The sequence below is a fragment of the Hipposideros armiger genome, unplaced genomic scaffold (assembly GCF_001890085.2).
Source record: "Hipposideros armiger isolate ML-2016 unplaced genomic scaffold, ASM189008v1 scaffold_248, whole genome shotgun sequence".
Lineage (NCBI taxonomy): Eukaryota > Metazoa > Chordata > Mammalia > Chiroptera > Hipposideridae > Hipposideros > Hipposideros armiger.
This window is the reverse complement of record NW_017731598.1, coordinates 1,698,710-1,719,864: the sequence shown is the minus strand read 5'-3', so window position 1 is coordinate 1,719,864 and position 21,155 is coordinate 1,698,710. Positions and strand designations below refer to the sequence as shown.

The window sequence follows — 21,155 nt, the reverse complement described above, 5'->3', positions numbered from 1 at the left end:
CGGCTGCTCAGCTCGGGCTGGCCTCGAACCACTGTTGCTCAGAGCTCAAACTCTTGAGCGAGCTCTTAACCAACTGAGCCACTCGGCCGGCCCCGTATATGCTGTTATCTTTATAAAAGTTCTATATAATTAATTGACTTTGTTTCTAAATATTTTGTATATATTTTACAATTGTAAGTGAGGTCTGTTTTTCATTTTGATTTATTGCTGGTTATTACTGGTAAGAATTTAGGGAAACAAAGTATTTAGCAGTATGTTTTTAAATCATGAGATTTGATGAACTTTCAGTTTAAAGAAAAAATTCTGTAGTTTGTTTTAGAACTGGTTTTTTGAGATTCCTAAGATGGATCCTTGGTTTGGGCAAAAACTACACATTCTGCTATAGGCTTTGAACGTTGAACATTGTTTTACAATGTTTAGGAAAAATGTTTTGAACATTGTCTAGGGAAAAAACGTAAATAAAAATAATGAATACTATTAGTTACATGCATCAGTAACACTATGTCTATTTCATATGACTAATTTTTGTACATCTAGAACTCCAAGCTAATAAACAGAACATTACAGCTCTTAATAAATAGAAACTGCTTATGGTTGTGATTGACTAACTTACAGGTATTGAATCATTTAACGTAAAACATTAGTGAAATTTAAATTTAATAAAAGAAAATATTTGCTTCATGACTTCCATCTTTACCTATTGTTTATAAAATTGAGCTACTCTTTGGTCTGTCTGTAGGTGGAAAATCATGAATTCCTTGTAAAACCTTCATTTGATCCTAATTTGAGTGAACTAAGAGAAATCATGGATGATTTAGAAAAGAAGATGCAATCAACATTAATAAGTACAGCTAGAGATCTAGGTAAGAATGGGCTGTTGGAGGTTTGAATAATTGTTTTGTCTACATAGTATCCATACTGGTGCCAGGATTATTGTACTTTCCTGGAGGATAGTTGATCATACCACTTCCTTGTTTAAAGTGCCAGCCCCTTTTTCTACAGAATAAAATTACTAACACTTAGAGTTCACATACAGGGTACTTTACATTCAGAGCCTTGCCTCCCCTTCCAGACTATTCTTTTGCTAACTCCCCCAAGCCCCAAATGACTCCACATTCCTGCCAAACAAATCACTCTAGAGGTCCTTGCATTATCATGTCTTTTAAATAAGAATCGTTTTAAATGTCACCTCCTCTATAAGTCTAATTCTACTTGTAATAGTTAATTGATTTGGCTTTGGGGTGCCCAAGCACTTCATTAATGTCAAGTTTTGTTTTTTTTAATGTCTGCCTTCCATACCAGGTTATTCCCTAATTAGCCTCACACTGTTCACACTGTTTTGTTCTGTTTTCTGAATTTGTAAACCTCTTTGTTCTGAGCATCTCTCACATGTGTGTTGAATGAATAAATGAATCTTAGCATTAGAACTAGAGGACCCCTCAGAGCAGTAATACTTAAACTTTTGGAGAATCTGATGAAAGTTATGGATCTTTTTCCCAGAAATATGCCCATGTCTTCATATTTTAAAAAATGTGCAGTTTCCCATTGAGAGTCAGTCCATATATGGACTCGATCCCGGATTTAAGCATTTTGCTTTTCAAGGATGTGGAAACTTACACTCTCCACATCGTAGCTCCCTACGGTCCTTTTCCTCCTATCAAGTGAGGTCTGTCTGTAGTTGTTTGCTGCTACTAACATTCGATGGTCACATTTCAGTAAATAAATTTGTAGATACTATGGTTTGTGGTGTAAAGATTACAATCATGAATAAATAGGATTATGAGGAGGATAGCCTTATAAAAATTCAAAAAATCTTCGTTGCATAAAGTCAAGCTAATTGATCATTGCTTGCTTGTGACTTTTCCTACATTTAACAGAAAATAAATTTCCTAGTTTTTCTAGAGTTTCATTGTCAGAGCCTCAGGTTTTTGTTTGGAAACTGTATTTGTTCACTTTAATTTGCTTTATCTTCCAGAGAAATGCTTTGGTTAACTAAAGAACCCCCATGCAGAACTCCTCCAGGCAGGGGCCATGCCTTCTTCATCCTCAGGCCCCCAGCATCTAGAACAGTGTGTGCTGCCCACTGCTGGTGCTCTGCAGCCTTGGATGGGTTTACCCAGAAAGCACTTCCACACCAGAAGCTAACATTAACAAGGGAGTTTAAGGGCCAGCCATGTGGCTCAGTTGGTTAAGAGCTCGCTCAAGAGTGTGAGCTCTGAGCAGCAGGTTCACCGGTTCGATTCATAACCCAAGCTGAGCTGCCAACAAACAGGTGGCAGGGTGGCACAGCTTAAAAAAAAACCAAAAAAAAAAAAAAACCCCAGAGCGTTTAAGGGTTTTATAAATACCCTTAATTCATGTAATTCTTTAGTGAAGTGAAGTAGGATTTGTGTCCTTCCTAGTTAGATGATATTAATAATTTTCAGTATGCTGTCATGTAATAAAAGTATGTTTTTTACCCTTTAGATTTAATTATTTTAAACATTTACACAGAAAAATGGCTGTGAATATCCATGACAAATTTATTCTTTTTTTCCTGATCATTAAGGTTTGGATTCTGGCAAACAGATTAAACTGGATTCCAACTCACAGTTTGGATATTACTTTCGCGTAACGTATAAGGAAGAAAAAGTCCTTCGTAACAATAAAAACTTCAGTACAGTAGATGTACAGAAGAATGGTGTTAAATTTACCAATAGGTTTGTAAGCCTGTTTTACATTGTTAAACCTTCAGTGATTCCACAGAACTGAGTTATTCTCTGAAATGTGAATGTTCTGTGATAAGGAAGCTTTACCTTATTTGATGTTAATTGGTGTAAAGCATAAGGTAAGACTAAAGCTTTGTTTTCTTACAGGAGGTTATTCAGGTGTGCCAACACCACTTGTTAGAACTATCCCTCTCTTCCTCATTGACTGAAGTGGCACTTTGGATTTATTTTTAAGATTATTTTTTCACCTATTTGTCTCACTATTCTTTTGTCAATATAAAATAGATTGTATTACATTTATTTTATGTTTCCATATCCATTAGAGTTAGCTTCCCCTCCTATTTATGCTGTAGTTATTTTCACAGGTTTACTTTTTTCTAAGAAAACTTCGCTATCATTTGTCAAGTAAAAACATTCCTTTGGTATATTAAGTGGCCATATAAATTAGTTTAGGGAGATGTGTCCCAGCCTTAATGAGGCTACTCATTAGATTACAAGTCATGTTCCATGTTGAAAAAAATCTTACCAGTTTTTTTCCTACCTTTTTCCTTGCTGATGGTAGGAACTCCTAACATCAGCAAATTATTCATAGGTGAAGAAAGATTTATCTTAAATCAGTGGCTTGGCGGGGAGGGCATTTTTCCTTTCTCTTCTGTACTGTGCTAGAACTTATGGCCAGCCTTACTCTTCACCTCTCCTGAATATTCCAGTACTTTATAGGTAGTTTTTATATGTACAATTGCCCTTTATCCATTTATTTAACAAGTATTTTGAGTGTCTATTATGTGCAGACACTATGTGTTCAGACATCCCAGTAGTGAAAACGGTCGGTTTAGTTCTTCCTCAAAACAGTTCTCTGAAATAAATAGGTTGGGTATACTTTTCTCAAGTCTTAGATGAAGAAGCTAAAACTGCCAATTCCCCAGGTTAGGCAGCCTAGTAATGGTAGATACTGAGACCTAGATCTCTTGCAAAATGAAGTAGTTATTGTTTTTCCATCACACTATATCCCTGATTCAAGGAATGTGTATATATTTTAGCTTAGACAAGGTAGAACTTTGTAGGTGTTAAAATCAACTTCAGCTCACCTATTTGTTAGTTATAACATATAAAAGAGATTGAACTGAATGACTACAGTGATTCCAAAAGTTATGAAAAATTCATTTCGTTGATCTTTTTTCCAACAAATTAAATGCTTTGCATCTGACTGTGCTCATTTAATTTTTCTTATTAAGTCTGCCAATATTTGTCATCCAGAAAACTCTAAAATGTTTATAGTGACCTGTACAATCTTATTGCTGCCCACCTCTGCTTTTATCTCTTGCTTTCCTTTCCTTCACGTAGTCGTCTCACTTTTATAATGTCTTTTACGTCTTGCTTTTCTTTTGTAATGCTTTCCATTTACCTGTTTCGTAGTAGTCTTTTTGTGCTGCTACTTGCCCGTGTACTGTTCATGAGTTGTAAGCTGTCTTTGTGTATTAGGTCATTGACTAATTCCATCAAGTTCACAACTGCCTTGGTTTACCAATGCCCTTCTTCGGATATGTACTCTCCCCTCTTTCTCTTTATGCCCCCTCACTTGTCTTTAATTTCAACCCCTTCCTTTGATACCAGTGAATATTTTTCTTCACTTTATTCTCTTCAGCATTTTTTATTTCAACCTTTTTTATTTTCTTTTTAAATTCCTCAATAAGATTTAGTTTTCGAAACATTCTCCTTACTTTGACAACTTTTAGTATCAAAAGATAATTACATTACAGTAATGAGAGAAACTGTGTGTGTGTGTGTGTGTGTGTGTGTGTGTGTGTGTGTGTGTGTGTATTTTAAAAGGGGGATGATGGCCTCTATCCTAACAAAGGATGAGGACTTATTCCATTGAAATATTTTAGAAAAGGTCACAATATAATGTTACATAGTGGAATAACTGTTGTTACAGGAAGAATGATGCCAGTGAGCTATTGTGAATAGCATAAATGTTAATACACTGAATTCCAGCCACATTGGCTCCTAATGAGTTGCTCATTTTCTAGTGATATTTTCATTTTTGTTATTGGTTTGATGCTTTATAGGATCTGGATATATTTTATGTAGTGCACATTACCTTTAGTAGATATATTAATCTTTTTAATAGTATCATTATCTTGATTTGCAGTACATTGACTTCTCTCAATGAAGAGTATACCAAAAATAAAACTGAGTATGAGGAAGCCCAGGATGCCATTGTTAAAGAAATTGTCAACATTTCTTCGGGTAAATTTAATAGAGTCAATATATTAAATATTCTGAATGTGATCTGATTTTTGGTAATAGAAATACATCAGGGTGTTTGAAGAGTGGTTTTTTAAAAAGCTGTTACACACTGTGACTGTTTATTATGTTAGCTTACCTACCAAATAATGTGTGCTGTGTTGTGGTAGGAAACGCAACTGGAAATTACCCTGGTACATAGAAGGATAAGCTAGTGCAGCCTAAGGAATGGGAATACCCTGAAAAACAAGTCTGCAGAAAAGCACAAAACTTATTGTAGGCGTAACAAGGACAAGAAACACCAAGGACCTATAAGCAGTAATATATTACCTGGGCTTACGCTCTAGGTTATGGAAACAAATACCACTGAAAAGCAAATAGAAATTACTTATGAAACAAGCCTTTTTAAGTTCTCTGTGTCATTTTATAGATTTTCAGAGTCTGGTCTAGAGGCACTGTTTGAGATGATTGTTACAGTTAAAGATGACAGCATAACTTGGCACTGTGGCATTGCCTTTAGCATGGAATGAGTGTATGTTTAGCACAGAGTAGGTGGGGATGTGCTAAGCTGGAAGGCTTTGCCTGTCATGTATGTATTGACTGTAACCTTTATTGTGCCTTCAGAAATATACCAAAGAAATACTATAATCAAGTGGTCTAAGTTGGCATCACCAATAGTGGGATAAATGATATTATATGCTTCCTGATGTGGTGCAGAGGGAAGGACACTAGATCACCTGTGCATTATTTTTAACAACATTTAACCTGATTATAAACAAGAAGAAAAAAATCAGATAAATTTAGGTTGTGGGGTATTCTTTTTAAGGCCTGAACTCTTTAGGAATGTCAGTGTCATGGAAGCCAAAAAAGAATGGGCAGGATCTGTTTTAGATTAAAGGAGACTTAAAGAGATAGGACAGTCAAATGCAGTGGGCAATCCTTGACTGGATCCAAGACTAAGGGCTGGAGTCAGGGAATAGCGATGAAGGACACTTGGGACAAATTGGCAAAGTTTAATATGAGATAATGTGGTATTGGCGTCGCATTTCTTGGATATGTATTATTTGATTAAATAGGATGTTTCTATTCTCAGGATATGCCTGCTGAATTATTTAGGGGTAAAAGTTATTTTAAAATTATGCACATATAATTCTGTAAATTGTTTTACTATTGTGAATTTTCATAGTAAATCAGAAACATAAAAAACTGAAAAGGTTTTAATACACTATATATTGGTTATGAGATGAATGAGATTTGTAAAGATAACATTTTTGCTTGGTGGTATCAGATAACTGTAACGTTATAATCTTGTTGCATTATGTTCTTTATGTAGTCTAGCCTAGATTGCATTTTTAAGAACCCTATAAACACTATATATCCAAACTGAGTCTTCCTCAAAAAAAAAAAAAATTAACTAATAGTCATTAAGCACCTAGTAGGTTAAAGCTGCTAGATTTAAACATTTAAATTGAAGGTTTTGTATTTGGAGTCGCCTGGAATTTAAGTGAAACCTTCTTGGTCTAACATAGCATTTTAAACTATATTTTAAAATGTAATGGGTCATTTTTATGGTTTTCTATCTTTCTATTAAACCAGAAGAGGTGCTGTTGTTAACAGCTGTTATAAATCTATTCTTATTGATATGTTAGAAGTTTTATGACTTTTAGAGTAATTATAAATTACTAATATTGAAGTAATTCTCACAGGTTCCTATTTGCTACATGATAGGGTAGTGTGAACTCTTTATTTCCTTTTTCTTTTTTAAGTGGTGAAACAAAATTATTTGTATTTGGCCACTCATGATCAATTTTTATTTTCAAAACATTTTATCACTTATGGGGAACAAGGGAATCGGATGAGTCAAATTTTCTGCCATTTGACTACTCATAATTTTGTTTTTCTAAAATTAAATGCTATTCTCTTGAATGTTTCTTGAAGCTTTTGGCACATTGATGTTTGTGTGACAGTTCTACATGACATGTAGGTCTGTTACACTAACCCCTCCAACCTATTAAAATCTTAGCGTCTATTCTGAAATTTTAACCAGTTTTATTGCCTAAACATACTTTGCCCAGTGTGTGTCAGTGACTTTTTAATGTATGTAATGGCCTTTAGGTTTTGGTTTTTTTCTTTTCATTTTATATGTTAAGATTTTATTCTGTATGGAATAAAAATAGTTTTAAGAAAATGCTGAGAGTTTCAATCCAGACATTACTACCATGAAAAACTTAGATCATATCTAGTTCTCAATTCTGTTTACCCGTAACCATGCGACATGGTCTCTGATCTGCTTTTGTTTCTAATGAAAAGTTCCTTAAGCTGATAAGTGTCATATTGGTGTCCAGTATGAAACAAGAACTGTTAAATAGAAGTAGAGTTTTATTTACAAGTTCCTATGAGGCAAATCATATTTTATCAAATGAGTAATTGAGGGAAGCCAAGAAACATATCTACTGTTACTATTCTAAGGAACAGTGATATCCCTCGATTAATTAGCTTTTAGATTTAATGCTCTAGCAGAGTAGAATCTTGTTGAAAGTATTATAAGTGATAATTATGGATCTAAATTGATGCTAAAATTCAATTGCATGTGCTACTGATGGGAAAAAAAAGGCTCAAGTAAAAGCCTGACAGTCATGTTTTACATGCATAGGCCTGAGGGCCACATTATATCTTATTGCCTGGTGTTTGTGTGTTTCTTATGATGATGATTGTGAAATGCCATCCTGGTTTCAGACTCTTAAAAATTAGTAAAAGGTGTGTCTTAAAGTTGGAGGAATGCCTCAGATATTACTGCACCTTGCTTTACTTACCTTACAAAAAATTATGAAAGCTTTTCCTTGTTAGGTTTTTAATTTTTAATCTCTACCTCATTTCTTTGTGAGCAGCTGTATGCTTTTATATTTTAATGGTTGTGGTAAGGGCGGGGCAGTATTTTTGAAATCTGTTTATAGTTGGGGAAGATGTAGCAACACAGTTTAATTAACCTCATGTAAGTTTGAGGTATTACTTTCGAATTTAGTTATGGCAAACGTCTATTAATTTAAAAAAATTATATAAATTAGGAAATAGAGTTTGAATTCCCAATGGGTAAGTTAAATTTATTCCAGTAGCTGCCTGTATGTATTTTTTTAATTTAATATTTCAGTGCACATTTTCTGTTTTATATAGGCTACGTAGAACCAATGCAGACACTCAATGATGTGCTAGCTCAGCTAGATGCTGTTGTCAGCTTTGCTCATGTGTCAAATGGAGCACCTGTTCCATATGTACGACCCGTCATTTTGGAGAAAGGACAAGGAAGAATTAAATTAAAAGCATCCAGACATGCTTGTGTTGAAGTTCAAGATGAAGTTGCATTTATTCCTAATGATGTTCAATTTGAAAAAGATAAACAGATGTTCCACATCATCACTGGTAAAAAACGTAGTTTATGAGCTTTTTGGGGGTAATGTTTCCTTTTTTTTTTTTTTTTATGTTGGAGTGGAAGTATGTTTAAAATTGATGAAGAAAGCCATAGTCCTTGACATTAGAAAAAGAACATGTTATTCATACTAGTGAGTAATATATTCACATTTGGATCATATTTGAAAGAGGGGGAAAGCTTATAAGAGAATATTGTATTGATGTGATACTTCTGTTCCAGGGGTTCAGTGCATTTAAAAATGAACACTCCTTCATCCTCAAATCTTACCTTTGAGTCAGACCTTTTCAACAACGAGGTCATTGAAGGCCAAGCAGAATTGGCTGCTGGAATGACCTCAGCTTAGGGTAGCAGTTCTTTTAAAGACGTGGTACTAGATTCGTGTGAAACTCATAAAAAGTAGACTTGCTTATAGATGAATATCATGTGTCTCAAACTGATGTGTTTTGAGAGATCTTAACCAGATTCTAAAAAACAAAGGGGAGGGAATTCGGACTCATTGGGCAAGTGTATTTGGGAAATGATCAGTGATTGTATTTTATTTCCCCAAATGGGTTTTCAAGTTGTTCATATAATCCAACCCAGACATGTAAATTGTACATTGTCCAAAAGTCGGGTCATGTCTTAGAGCTTTAGTGTGGAGTTCACATGATTTGAAGGACTTGACCATACTGATCCATTCACTAATAATCTATTTATTAATGAATTACAGTGTTTAGTTTAATTAGCCAATTAAGCCTATAAGATTATGCTGCAGGCAGTTCTGTGAGCTATGAGAAAATGTCTGTATGGTCTTTCTAGGCTGTGGTCAAATTACAGTTAAGGTATATTTTTTGTGGGTTCTTTTCCATGAAGGGAGCAGTTGTAGGTTTGTCTAAAGAGAAAATAGCATTGCTTCAGGAAGTAGTGTGGACAGTAACTTTGTCCGTGTCTTTGGTCAGCTTATGGTTCTGCTGTTTGTATGCCGTATCATATGACCTAGGTGGTAGTCACCAACGTGCAATTTAGGACTACAAGGCAATTTATTAGTAGCAGAAATAAATTAAATAATCTTACTTTTTGATATAATTTGTTTTATAGGCCCCAATATGGGAGGTAAATCAACATATATTCGCCAAACTGGGGTGATAGTTCTCATGGCCCAAATTGGGTGTTTTGTGCCCTGTGAGTCGGCAGAAGTGTCCATTGTGGACTGCATCTTGGCCCGGGTAGGGGCTGGTGACAGTCAATTGAAAGGAGTCTCCACCTTCATGGCTGAAATGTTAGAAACGGCTTCTATTCTCAGGTGAGTGCATTTCCAAGTCCCCTGAAAGTGGAAATGAGTGTCCCTGTCCTATGAGAAGTACATTTGCAGGTTCATCTCTAAATCATCTGAGAACTTTTATATAGTTGAATAGTTTTCCCATGAACTTTATGTACTTTGTATTATCCTAAAAGGGTGATTGGTGATAGTTGTGGAATGCTTCTTTGATTTTTAAAGTTGTCTTCTTAAGGTTTCTAGTAGTTGTTCACCTTGTAAATTTTCCCCACTACATGCTTTTGCCTGCACTGTTTACACTACCAGGAATGGTTCCTCCTCGCCCTTTACCCAAGTCCTTTCCCATCTTTACAGGTCCTAATGACAGAAATGTTCTACTTCTCCAGTGATTTTCTTTGTCACATGAGTTTACTAAGGTCATGGGTGTTTCTTCACTGAACTCTGACATGGCTTGTAATTTATTAGGTTTTTATTTTAGAGGTTATTGAAATCTATTTCACTTTTTGGGAGTTTCTTTGAAGGCAGGGAGGCCATGCCTTCTGATTCTTGGTGTCCTTAGTAAATTATATGTCTGTTATTATTTATTCGATGTAGTATTATAATTAGTCAACAAGTTAAAATTCATAACTTAAAAGATTAAGGAAATAAGCAAAAGATGTCAATGACAATTCACAGAAAAAGAAATAAATGACTAATAAGTACATGAAGAACTGTCAGGGCCAGCCGAGTGGTACATTGCTTAGGAGTTGGCGTGGGATGCCAGCTCTGAGCAGCAGGGACGCCAGTTCGGATCACATATGAGGGCCAGTGACGCTGCACCCTCTGCAGCTAAGATGGTGAACAACAGCTCGACCTGGAGCTGGTCTGCTGTGAGTCACCGGCGATGGTGTAAGCTGCAGTGGGGCTGGCTGGCAGCGGGCATGAGCGTTCGTGAGCTGCCATTAGCCGCTGTCTGTGACCATACAGTGGCCGGTGATGGATCTGCCTCAGCTGGGAAGAGCGCAATGATCACAATACCAATATGGGTCAGTGAAGCAACGTCCTCCACAACTAGACTGAAGAACAAAAGGACAGCAACTTGTCTGTTCCCTTTCCCTGGTTCCCGAATGCTGTTCCCCTCCCCCAATTCCCCAATAAAAAACCTTAAAAAACAAAAACAAAAAAACCTCAAATTCTCTAATTAAAAAAAATTTTCCCCCTCTTAACATTTGGTTAAAGATGAGAAAAGAAAGACTGCTAATATCTTGCGTTGTGGCAGGCACACACATTTTTATGACAACTAGCTGCGTATCCCACTGTTCACGTCATCATAGCCTTGTTCCACCTTCAGGTGGTATTATTTCTTTTTAAATCTTGCTGATTTGATTGGTAAGAAATGAATGATAACTGCTTTATTTGGAAATTCTTTATTACTAGTGATATTGGTAACTTAAAAATATTTATTCACTTTTTGTTTCTTCCATCAATTTTTCATGTCCATGCCCATTTTTCTACTGAAGTTTTAGTGCTTTTTATTGACTTTGTTGAGAGATTTTTTTTTTAAGAAGTTCTGTTTTTTTTCCAAAGATTTTATTGGGGAGTTGGGGAAGGGGAATAGCGTTGGGGAATCGGAGAAGGGGAACAGACACGTTGCTGTCGTTTTTGTTTTTCAGTCTAGTTGTGGAGGACGTTGCTTCACTGGCCCATGTTGGTATTATCATTGCACTCTTTCTGGGTGAGGCAGTTGCTTGCTGGCCATTGGAAGGCCACTCATGGTAGCTCACGAAAGCTCACACCTACTGTTGGCCAGCCCCACTGCAGCCTATGCTGTCGCCGGTGACTCACAGCAGCCCAGCTCCAGGTCAAGCTGTTGTTCACCATCTTAGCTGTAGAGGGCACAGCATCGCTGGCCCTCATGTGGGATCTGAACCGGGGCCCTGCTGCTCAGAGCTGGCGTCCCAAGACAACTCTTAACCAACGCGCCACTTGGCTGGCCCAAGAGATTTTTTTAATATGTTAAAATAATGTATTTGTTAGGTTTGTTGCACATTTTTTCTGTTATATTGTCTTAATTTTGTTTTTTTGCATTACCACATATTGTGTCAGGAAATTTTCGTGTAATCCTGTGTTTCAGGTCTGCGACCAAAGATTCTTTAATAATCATAGATGAATTGGGAAGAGGAACTTCTACCTATGATGGATTTGGGTTAGCATGGGCTATATCAGAGTACATTGCAACCAAGATCGGTGCTTTTTGCATGTTTGCAACCCACTTTCATGAACTTACTGCCTTGGCCAATCAAATACCAACTGTTAATAATCTACATGTCACAGCGCTAACAACTGAAGAGACCTTAACTATGCTTTATCAGGTGAAGAAAGGTGAGTGTATACCTCTGGTGTACTGTGAATTCACAGTGACAGTGGGAAACTTGAAATCATCAGTAATTACCTTATTATAGGTTAGTATGAATTATTGATGTTTTTACAGAACACATTTAATTCACAGTCTGGGGGCAGAGACGTGGTACATTATTTCTATTTCTTTGTATCGTAATAGGACCACTTAATCTAAAACAATCACAGAAAGAGTAATTTATACTCCTGAACATCATCACAGAGGGATTTTGTACTACCTCCCATGGGAGTATGTTTTCACGTCAAATTAGCTTCTAGATAGTAACCGTAAGCTTTGAAGTTCCAAGGCTGTAGCTATTACTGTTTAATAAACTATTTACTGTAATTATCTGATTATGTTAAGGGTGTATTACATAAACAGATTCATTTAAAGCTGGGGTTTCCAGAAATCCTGAAATTGTTCATAGTTAGCACATAAGGAATGACTTATTTGTTGGCATTTCATCCTTTCAGAAAAGTTTGTCATTTGTGGGTCTGGCAGCTAAACAGATAACTGAGTCGAGATCAACGTACTATAAAGTACATTATTAAACATTTCACCAGTCATCAGAATAACATTTCATATGGCTTTCTGATTTTCCATGAACATCATGTTTTTCTACATCAGTTGGTTGCACATAAATGGTGTATTATTTTTGGCTCTTATATCCTTTGTTTTTTATGTTTTCGTGAGAATCCTTTTGAGTTACCATGTTTGCATTCTTTTTATTGACATAAAATATAGATACTTTTAGTTGGACTTGGCATTTAGCATGAAATTGAGGGTTTGCTTTTAAATCATTGTTTTGTATGATACAGAAATGGTTTCAGAATATTAAAAAAAGACCAGATGAAATACAGAGAAGATAGGAATAAGTTTGTCCTTCACTGTGGTTGTTTATCAAACACTTGCTTCGGTTTTATTTTTATTTGTTTCTCTTAGTTGTGCAAAGTATCCAGCTCAAGAATGCGTGGGGTTTAAAAAAAAAAAAGAATGCGTGGGGTACATGACTAGGCACCCTCCCCCGCCACGCCAAAAAAAATCTACAGTTGCTACATAAGTGAGGCAAAAATGGAAGCTCCATAATAACAGCATCATTTGTATTAAATATTTGGAAGGAATGTCTTAAGTCAGTTTATTTTCTGCAAATGGGGATGGAGGTCAGCTATCTAGTCTATAAGTTTACTAGTGATTTGGGTAAAAAATTCCATTGTCATTTGTTTGCAGAATCAAAATGAGATTATGTAACAACGGTAAGTAACTTTTCTAAGAAAAGTACTGTAAATATTTAAATAGATTTATCTGGCCAGTTTTCCAGAGTCACTATCTCTAGAAGATGCTGTAGGCAGATCCAGAGAACAGACCATTTACTAATAATAACGTCAGTATATTTTGAATTAAATGCACCTCCTAATTAGTGACACTTTTACATTTATTTATTTTTCTTAGTACTTTAGTTCCTCCCTTATGAAATGAGAAAACCTCAGAGAGATATTGGGTTGATTAATTTTTTTGGGATTCAGATATTTGTCTAGGCCTTTGAGGATTATCTGTCAAGTCTTTTCTCTGCTATTTTTATTTTTCCTACTACATTTGTCAAGGATAAAATAATAGCACTGTGTGCCAAGTCATAATCACTTTTCACTGGAGGCTTAATTAAAATTCCTTTAAGTTACTCTGAAACATTTGGCTAATGTGTTCGAAATAATACAAAATTGAGTTTTCTAATGAGAAGGTAAAAAGGAAAAGTTCTATTTGCATAAATGGTTGTTTCTTCCTGTCCTGCCCCTCACACTCACTCAATGTTTTTGTAGGCGTCTGCGATCAAAGTTTTGGGATTCATGTTGCAGAGCTTGCAAATTTCCCTAAGCATGTAATAGAGTGTGCTAAACAAAAAGCCCTGGAACTGGAGGAGTTTCAGAATGTTGGAGAATCGCAAGAAAATGATGAAATGGAACCAGCAGCAAAGAGGTGCTATCTGGAAAGAGAGGTTTGTCAGATTGCTTTTGTAGTTATTTAACCTCTGTTACATATAGCAGGTCACCAAAAAGGAGTTCTTTTTTCCCCCTATATGGTTGTTTATTGATCATTCATTATTGGCTTTCACTTAACATTTCTTGGCATGGCTCAGAATCCATTGTTTTGATTTTCTGTATTATATATACATCAGGATGATGAAAAGATAACATTCTAAGTACCAGAGTTAAAAAGGAGGAGGATAGGAGTATTAGTCTAGGTTTAAAATAATTCCAACTAGTTAATAGATGTCCAAGCAGATCTTTGATTACTTCAGAAATGAATAGATCAAGTCCACTTAAGTTGCATATTTGCTCAATGTTCAGTTAATACAAAAGAAATGAAAATAGTTCCTGCCCTCCAGTTGTTTGGAATCTAGTTGGAGAGATAAGAAGAACAAATATATCACAGTCATAGAGAACAAAGTGGCGTACGACAAATGTTTACTCAGGAAAGCTCTTTGTGGGCAGGATGTTTCAGTGGTTATGGGAGAAATGGGCCTTCTCTGTGTGATGGGTGAAATTTAGAGGTTCACACAGAAAGGCACAAGCCTATGTCCAGTGTACTTTTTTTTTTTTTTAAGATTTTTATTGGGGAATTGGGGGGATGGGAACAGTGCTGGGGAATTGGGGGAAGGGGAACAGACAAGTTGCTGTCTGTTGTTTTGTTCTTCAGTCTAGTTGTGGAGGATGTTGCTTCACTGGCCCAAGTTGGCACCATCATTGCGCTCTTCCCAGGCGAGGCAGATCAGTCGCTGGCTTCTGGACGGCCGCTCACAGCGGCTGCTGGCCGCTCACGCTGGCTGCTGGCTACACACGGTAGCCCATGGCAACCCACTGCCACAGGGACTGCAGCCTATGCTGTTGCCGGCGACTCACGCAGCCCAGCTCCAGGTTGAGCTGTTGTGCAGCATCTTAGCTGTAGAGGGCAGTGTCACTGGCTCTCATATGTGGGATCCGAACTGGGGCCCTCTGGCATCCCAAGCCAGTTCTTAACCAACGCGCCACTTGGCTGGCCCCAGTGTACTTTTTAAAAATTAAAAGATAATTAGTTCTCTGTAATAATGAAAATAAAAGAACCTTAATTCACTGCTGGATCCTGGTAACATTTACTGTGGTATTATGCATTGTGACAACTTCTTACTTGTCATACTTCTAGCTTCTACCCAGTGGATTTTTTGTTGTTCTTACTTGAAGGATAGATAATTGATACAGTAATCGATGATGTGTATGGTTTTTGAGCTTCAAAGTGTGGTTTTATATGTCGTATCATATAAGCAGGAAAACTGGGTTATAACGTGTTAATAGTTTTAAATATGGAAGATTTCCATGTTCAGTAGGAAATTGTTTTGATATCAGCAGCACAGCTATCAGTGATCTGGGATTAGGAAGGTTCTTTTATGTAATCTGTGGTTTCCAATTGAAACAGAAATGATGTACTTTTATTTCTTTTAAGATTTTACTGGGGAATTGGGGGAGGGGAACAGTGTTGGGGAATTGGGGAAAGGGAACAGCAAAGTTGTTGTCCTTCAATTTTAGTTGTGGAGGGCACAGCAGGCTCAGCTTCAAGTCCAGTTGTGCCGCTCAGCTCAAGGTGCCGAGTTCAGTCTTAATTGCGGGAGGGCATAGCCCACCATTGAACAGGCAACCTTGTTGTTAGGAGCATGTGCTGTCACCAGCTGAGCCATCCTGCCACCTGTTGGCAGCTCAGCTCGGGTGCAGCGCACTGGCCCATGTGGGAATTGAACCGGCAACCTTGTTGCTGAGAGCTCACACTCTTAAGTAAGCTCTTAACCAACTGAGCCACTCGGCTGGCCCAGATGTAGTTTTGATAATAGTAATTACAACGTATTTTGAAAAAAATTAAGCTAAGGGAGACAAAAGTGCACTTGTTTAATAGAGAACTGTTTTTTCCTGTATCTTATTTCAATGCCTACCTTTCACCTTTAGGGTACTTATTACCAACTAGCTTGTGTGAAAAGCAGATATATATCTGCAATAATATATATGCAATAATAAACACTTAAATAGTGCTTACCCATTGCCCAACAAACACTGTGCTTTACACATATTAACTCTTTAGTTCCCACAACAGCCCTGTGATGTTGGTAATACTGTTATCCCATATTATGGGTGAGGAATGTAGATAAGGTCACATGGCAAGTAATAAGCATTCTTTAGAATGACAATAACTGGGCAGTAAAATCAATAAAAGAAATATTCATCCTGTGTATGAGTATTAAATTTCAGTTACTGTTTATGCCTTATGGTATTGGTAAACCCTGAGTTCTTTTTTTCCTGGACGACTAAGTTTATATCTATTTTTATTTATTTATGTATTTATTTATTTTTAATTTTTATTATTATTATTTTTTAGCTGAGCCATCCTGCCACCTGTTGGTAGCTCAGCGGCTGCTCAGCTCGGGCTGGGACTCGAACCGCTGTTGCTCAGAGCTTAAACTCTTGAGCGAGCTCTTAACCAACAGCCACTCAGCCGGCCCCTAAGCTTATATCAATTGTAACACTGAGGGATCTGGGAACTGCTAACATGTTCAGCCCCTTTGTCATTAGCAGCTGAAAATATATTTGTGAATATCCTTTTAATGGTTTCCTATGAAGAAATACAGTCAACTAAGGACTTTGCTATACAGTTGACCCTTGAGCAACATGAGTTTAAATTTGCACGGGTCCACTTATACATGGGTTTCTTTCAATACTGTAAATGTATTTTCCCTTATATTTTTCTTAATAACGTTTTATTTTCCCTAGTTTATTTTAGGAATACAGTATATACTACATATTATATACAACATATGTGTTAATTGTTTATGTTTTTGGTAGGGCTTCCAGTCACCAGTAGGCTAATAGTAGTTAAGTTTTTGAGGGGTCAAAAGTTATACATGGATTTGAAACTGCCCAGGGAGGTCAGCACCCCTGACCTGCTTTGTTCAAGGGTCAACTGTATATTCCAGACAGTGCACACTTAAAATTTAAAGAATGTTCTTTAAATATTCGATGTCATTTTGGGATGGAAATTTAATGAAACAATTCATAGTAATGAATTTTAATGTGACTTTTAGAAAAGATTTTAAAGACTAATGGAATGTTCACATGTTTTTCAGGAAGGTGAAAAAATTATTCAAGAGTTTTTATGCAAGGTGAAGCAAATGCCTTTTACTGAAATGTCAGAAGAAAACATCACATTAAAGTTAAAACAACTGAAAGCTGAGGTGATAGCAAAGAATAATAGGTTTGTAAATAAAATCATTTCACGAATAAAGGTTACTACGTGAGAAAATCCCACCAATGGAATGAAGATAATACTGATAAGCTGTTGTCTGTAATACTTTTGTATTGTTTTATAGTAACACCTCTTTTCCATAGTGTTGGCAATTGATGCCCATGGGATATCATCTTAATAAAATATTTAGTAATACTTTGATCTACCTGAATGCATTTTCAAAGATTTTTATTTTGAAAAATGATAGTCGTAACTGAGGAATACTTAAATGGACATGGGCGATAGAGGGCAATATGTTGAATTTTATAAATAAAATCATGTAGTTTGTGGAATTTGATATGCATTGTATTTCTTTGTAGTAGGACTTGTACACACATTTATTCCCACATGGTGTGGAAGAAGTAGCCCAGAGGCTTTGTAAAAGTGAAAGATCTTAAAGCGAGAAGAAACCATGGAAATAATTTCCAGTGATTTCCCCAGTGTCCATGTGTTGGCAGGAACCAGGTTGGCTGTGTACACATTGGCCAAGGAACTGATTATAAATCCAGAGTCCTAGTGTGATCCTCCATCCTGTCCGCCACTCTCTCACCGTTTTGTGGGGAGACTTATAAATCTGGATCTTAACAAAACCTTTTGTATTAGGAACCCTGACTTAGTCTACTTCTCTTGTTTTAAAGGAAAGAGCTGTAAAGGTTAAAAGTTAGTGACTGGCCCTGCTGAATGTGGGGGGAAAGGACAGTGTTTTCAATAAATGGTGATGGGATGATGGCATATCTATATATAAACAGTGAATTTGGATCCCTACTCCATATCATACATAAAGATGAACTCCAGTGAATTTTTGACCCAAATGTACGAGGCAAAACTACCAAGCTTTTAGTGTTTTATTTTATATAGTTCTATAGAAAATAATACAGGGAAATATGACCAAGGCTTTGGGAAAGATTTCTATTTTCTTTTATTTTAAAGGAATTTTATCGGAGAACAGTTATGGTCATTGGTTAGACATTGCTTTCATATACAATGACATGGTTGACTACTTTTTATGGAGGGCACAGCTCACAGTGGCCCTTGTGGGGATCAAACCAGCAGCCTTGGTGTTAGCAGCACCACGCTCTAACCAACTGAGCTAACCAGTCACCCTGGGAGAGATTTCTTAAGTCACAAACACCATAAAATTTGACTCACTTAGCTATATTGAAATTAGGAACTTCTTTTCATTAAAAGGCATCACAAAGTGAAAAGACTAGATTCATAATGGGAGAACATTGATACCATATAAAATAGCAAAGAATTTATATCCAGACTATATAAAGAACTATAAAATCACCAAGAAAACAAATACTTCAGAGTCTTAATATGACTCAACAAAAAAGAGCTCAGTTAAAAGGCAAAGGATCTGAATATATACTTTTCCTAGGAAGATATACAAATGGCTAATAAGCACATGAAAAGATGCAGGATGTCATCAGGGAAATGCAAATCAAAACCACAGTGAGCTGTCCCTTCATACCCATTAGGATATCTAAAATCAAAAGTCAGATAACCAGTATTGAGGATGTGGAGAAATTGGAACTCGCACACACTGTGGAAAAGTGAAATGGTGCAGTTGCTTTGGAAAACAGTCTGGCATTTCCTCAGTTTCCATTTGACCCAGTATTTTCATTCCTAGGTGTACAAGTATATCCAAGAGAAATAAACGTGTCCACACAAAAACTTGTACACAAATTGTATAGCAGTATTATAAGAGCAAAAAGTGGAAATAACCCCACCCAATGTCTGTCGATGGATGAATGGATATACAAGATGTGGGATATCCATACAATGGAATATTACTCTGCCATAATAGATGAACGTTGGAAACAGTGAGGAAGCCAGTCCCGAGAGTATATGAGTTCCCTACACGTGAGTCCAAATAGGGAAGTACAGAAGCAGTAATTAGCAGTTGCATGGAGCTGGCAGGCAGGGAATAGGGTGGCTAGGGAGATGATAACCAACGGGGGTGGGTTTTCTTTTCGAGATGAAAATATTCTAAAATTGGCGATGGTTGTGCGTATCTGCATATATTAAAAGCCATTGAATCTTACACTTTAAATGGGTGCATTGTATGGTATGTGAATTATATCGCAAAGCTTGTTTTTCAAAAAATTAAGGCACTTTACCCCAGAGGAACTCTAAATGGCCCGTACACATGGAAAGGTCTTCAAGCACCAGTCAGAAAAATGAAAACCATGCGAGGTTACCCTTCAGGACTCCCCAGATTGGCAGCCTTTAAAGTGACAGTGCCAACTGCTGGTGAGGATGTGGGACATCTCTGCTGGTGGGAATGATTAGTAAAGCTGAAAATACAGTTCTGCTCCTAGGTGCGCAGTCTAGATGCTTATACACATGTGCCACATACGGCACATACAAGAATGTTTGTGATAGACCCAAACTGGGAACAACCCAGCTATGAAAATGAACTACAGCTACACAAAATAACATAGATGGGAATCTTAAAAACAGTAAGCAAATGACAAGGAATAATACAGGTTTTTCCCATTGGTAAATCAGTGAGTGGTTTTATCTGTCCAGGGGGATGGGGATGCTTGATGGGAAAGGATTCTAGAGGGTTCCGGAGCACTGCAGCAGGTGCTTGCTTATGATTATTGTTAAACTATATAATTGTACTTAAAAGTTTGGTATGAGAACAAATGAAAATTTAAGACCAATGAGCCATTTAAAATGCTCGTCTTAATTTACCATGCTCTTTTGTATCATTATTAGAGTGAGTTACATCAGTTTTTCTTTTCTGGATACCAAAAGCTTGGGAAGAGGACAAACTCAACAGGAAAAATTTAAATGCGGACATTTTTATTGGTTTACAAATAATTTAGTCACATATAAGTGAAACACCACATAAATTCTAAAAGCAATTTTAAAGTTCCGGTGAAGTATCTCATCCCCTGGTTAGCTGTGAAAGAGTTTAGATTGCTGCAGAAAAGCATATATAAAATGGAAATTGGTCCGCGGTTTTAGTTGTGAGGGCAACAAGAATGGGGGAGAGGTGTTGATTCTGAGAATTCATGTAGTCTATCAAGCTCTGATAAATCAGGCTGCATTCATTTCTGTAAAAGAGATTTAGTGTTTAGTCCTAAGATGTTTTTGAAAATGAAAAAACATAATAGACCTGTTTAAGATGTTTCAGACTTAAGCTGTGCTTATTACATGAATATGCTAATGAAGCAACCAGGCCTTCAGTGAATCTCATTTTGGAGTGGTAGATGTAAAGCAAAAGATAAACTAATTTCCAATGTGTCAAAAGACAGTTACATTTAAAATTTTTAATTGTAATGTGGCTTTATTTCTCAAACATGAACTTATACCAGAATAAAGGCAAATAGTAAATATCCAAGATTTCGAACTCAGCCATACTTTATCATGTAATCTGTTGGCCACATAACCTGTTTCTGAGAAAATATACGAGTTTTTGCATTTTTTTGAGGCAGAATATGTATTTGATATCTGTACAGATGTCTCTGTCCTTGTCTTTATGCCTGGATTCTTATCGAACTGCATTAATTCCTAAAGAATGAGGCCTGTATCTGCTTAACTCAGTTTATACACTCAGCAGAGCATAAGCAGTGGATATTTGACATATTTCAATAATAATAAAGCAAGAGAGAAAACAAATGTAAATCACAAGAGACATAAGAAAACAGATGGAAATACATACAAAAATTCTTACTTTAGAATTATGCTCTATGTAATTCATAAAATCTACATCCAAGTTTATACATGAGATTATATTGGTTTGCTTTTTTTTTTAAGTTAGCACTAAGAATCCATCCAAGATGAAATTGTTTTTGTAATTTGATTTTTTTCTCTTAAAATACTGTTTTCAGG

At 36.4% G+C, this 21,155-nt stretch overlaps 1 protein-coding gene across 1 annotated transcript in view; it reads left to right on the top strand.

Annotated features, from left to right (window-relative positions):
* MSH2 (mutS homolog 2) overlaps positions 1–17,607 on the top strand; it is a 73,389-nt gene extending 55,782 nt beyond the window's left edge. The window contains exons 9-16 of the mRNA XM_019655873.1: positions 740–863; positions 2,549–2,699; positions 4,861–4,958; positions 8,127–8,372; positions 9,460–9,664; positions 11,751–11,998; positions 13,829–14,004; positions 17,152–17,607. Coding sequence (XP_019511418.1) covers positions 740–863; positions 2,549–2,699; positions 4,861–4,958; positions 8,127–8,372; positions 9,460–9,664; positions 11,751–11,998; positions 13,829–14,004; positions 17,152–17,322 — 1,419 coding nt within the window. The 3' untranslated portion in view covers positions 17,323–17,607. The remainder of the gene's footprint in view (positions 1–739; positions 864–2,548; positions 2,700–4,860; positions 4,959–8,126; positions 8,373–9,459; positions 9,665–11,750; positions 11,999–13,828; positions 14,005–17,151) is intronic.
* The last annotated feature ends 3,548 nt before the right edge of the window (positions 17,608–21,155 follow it).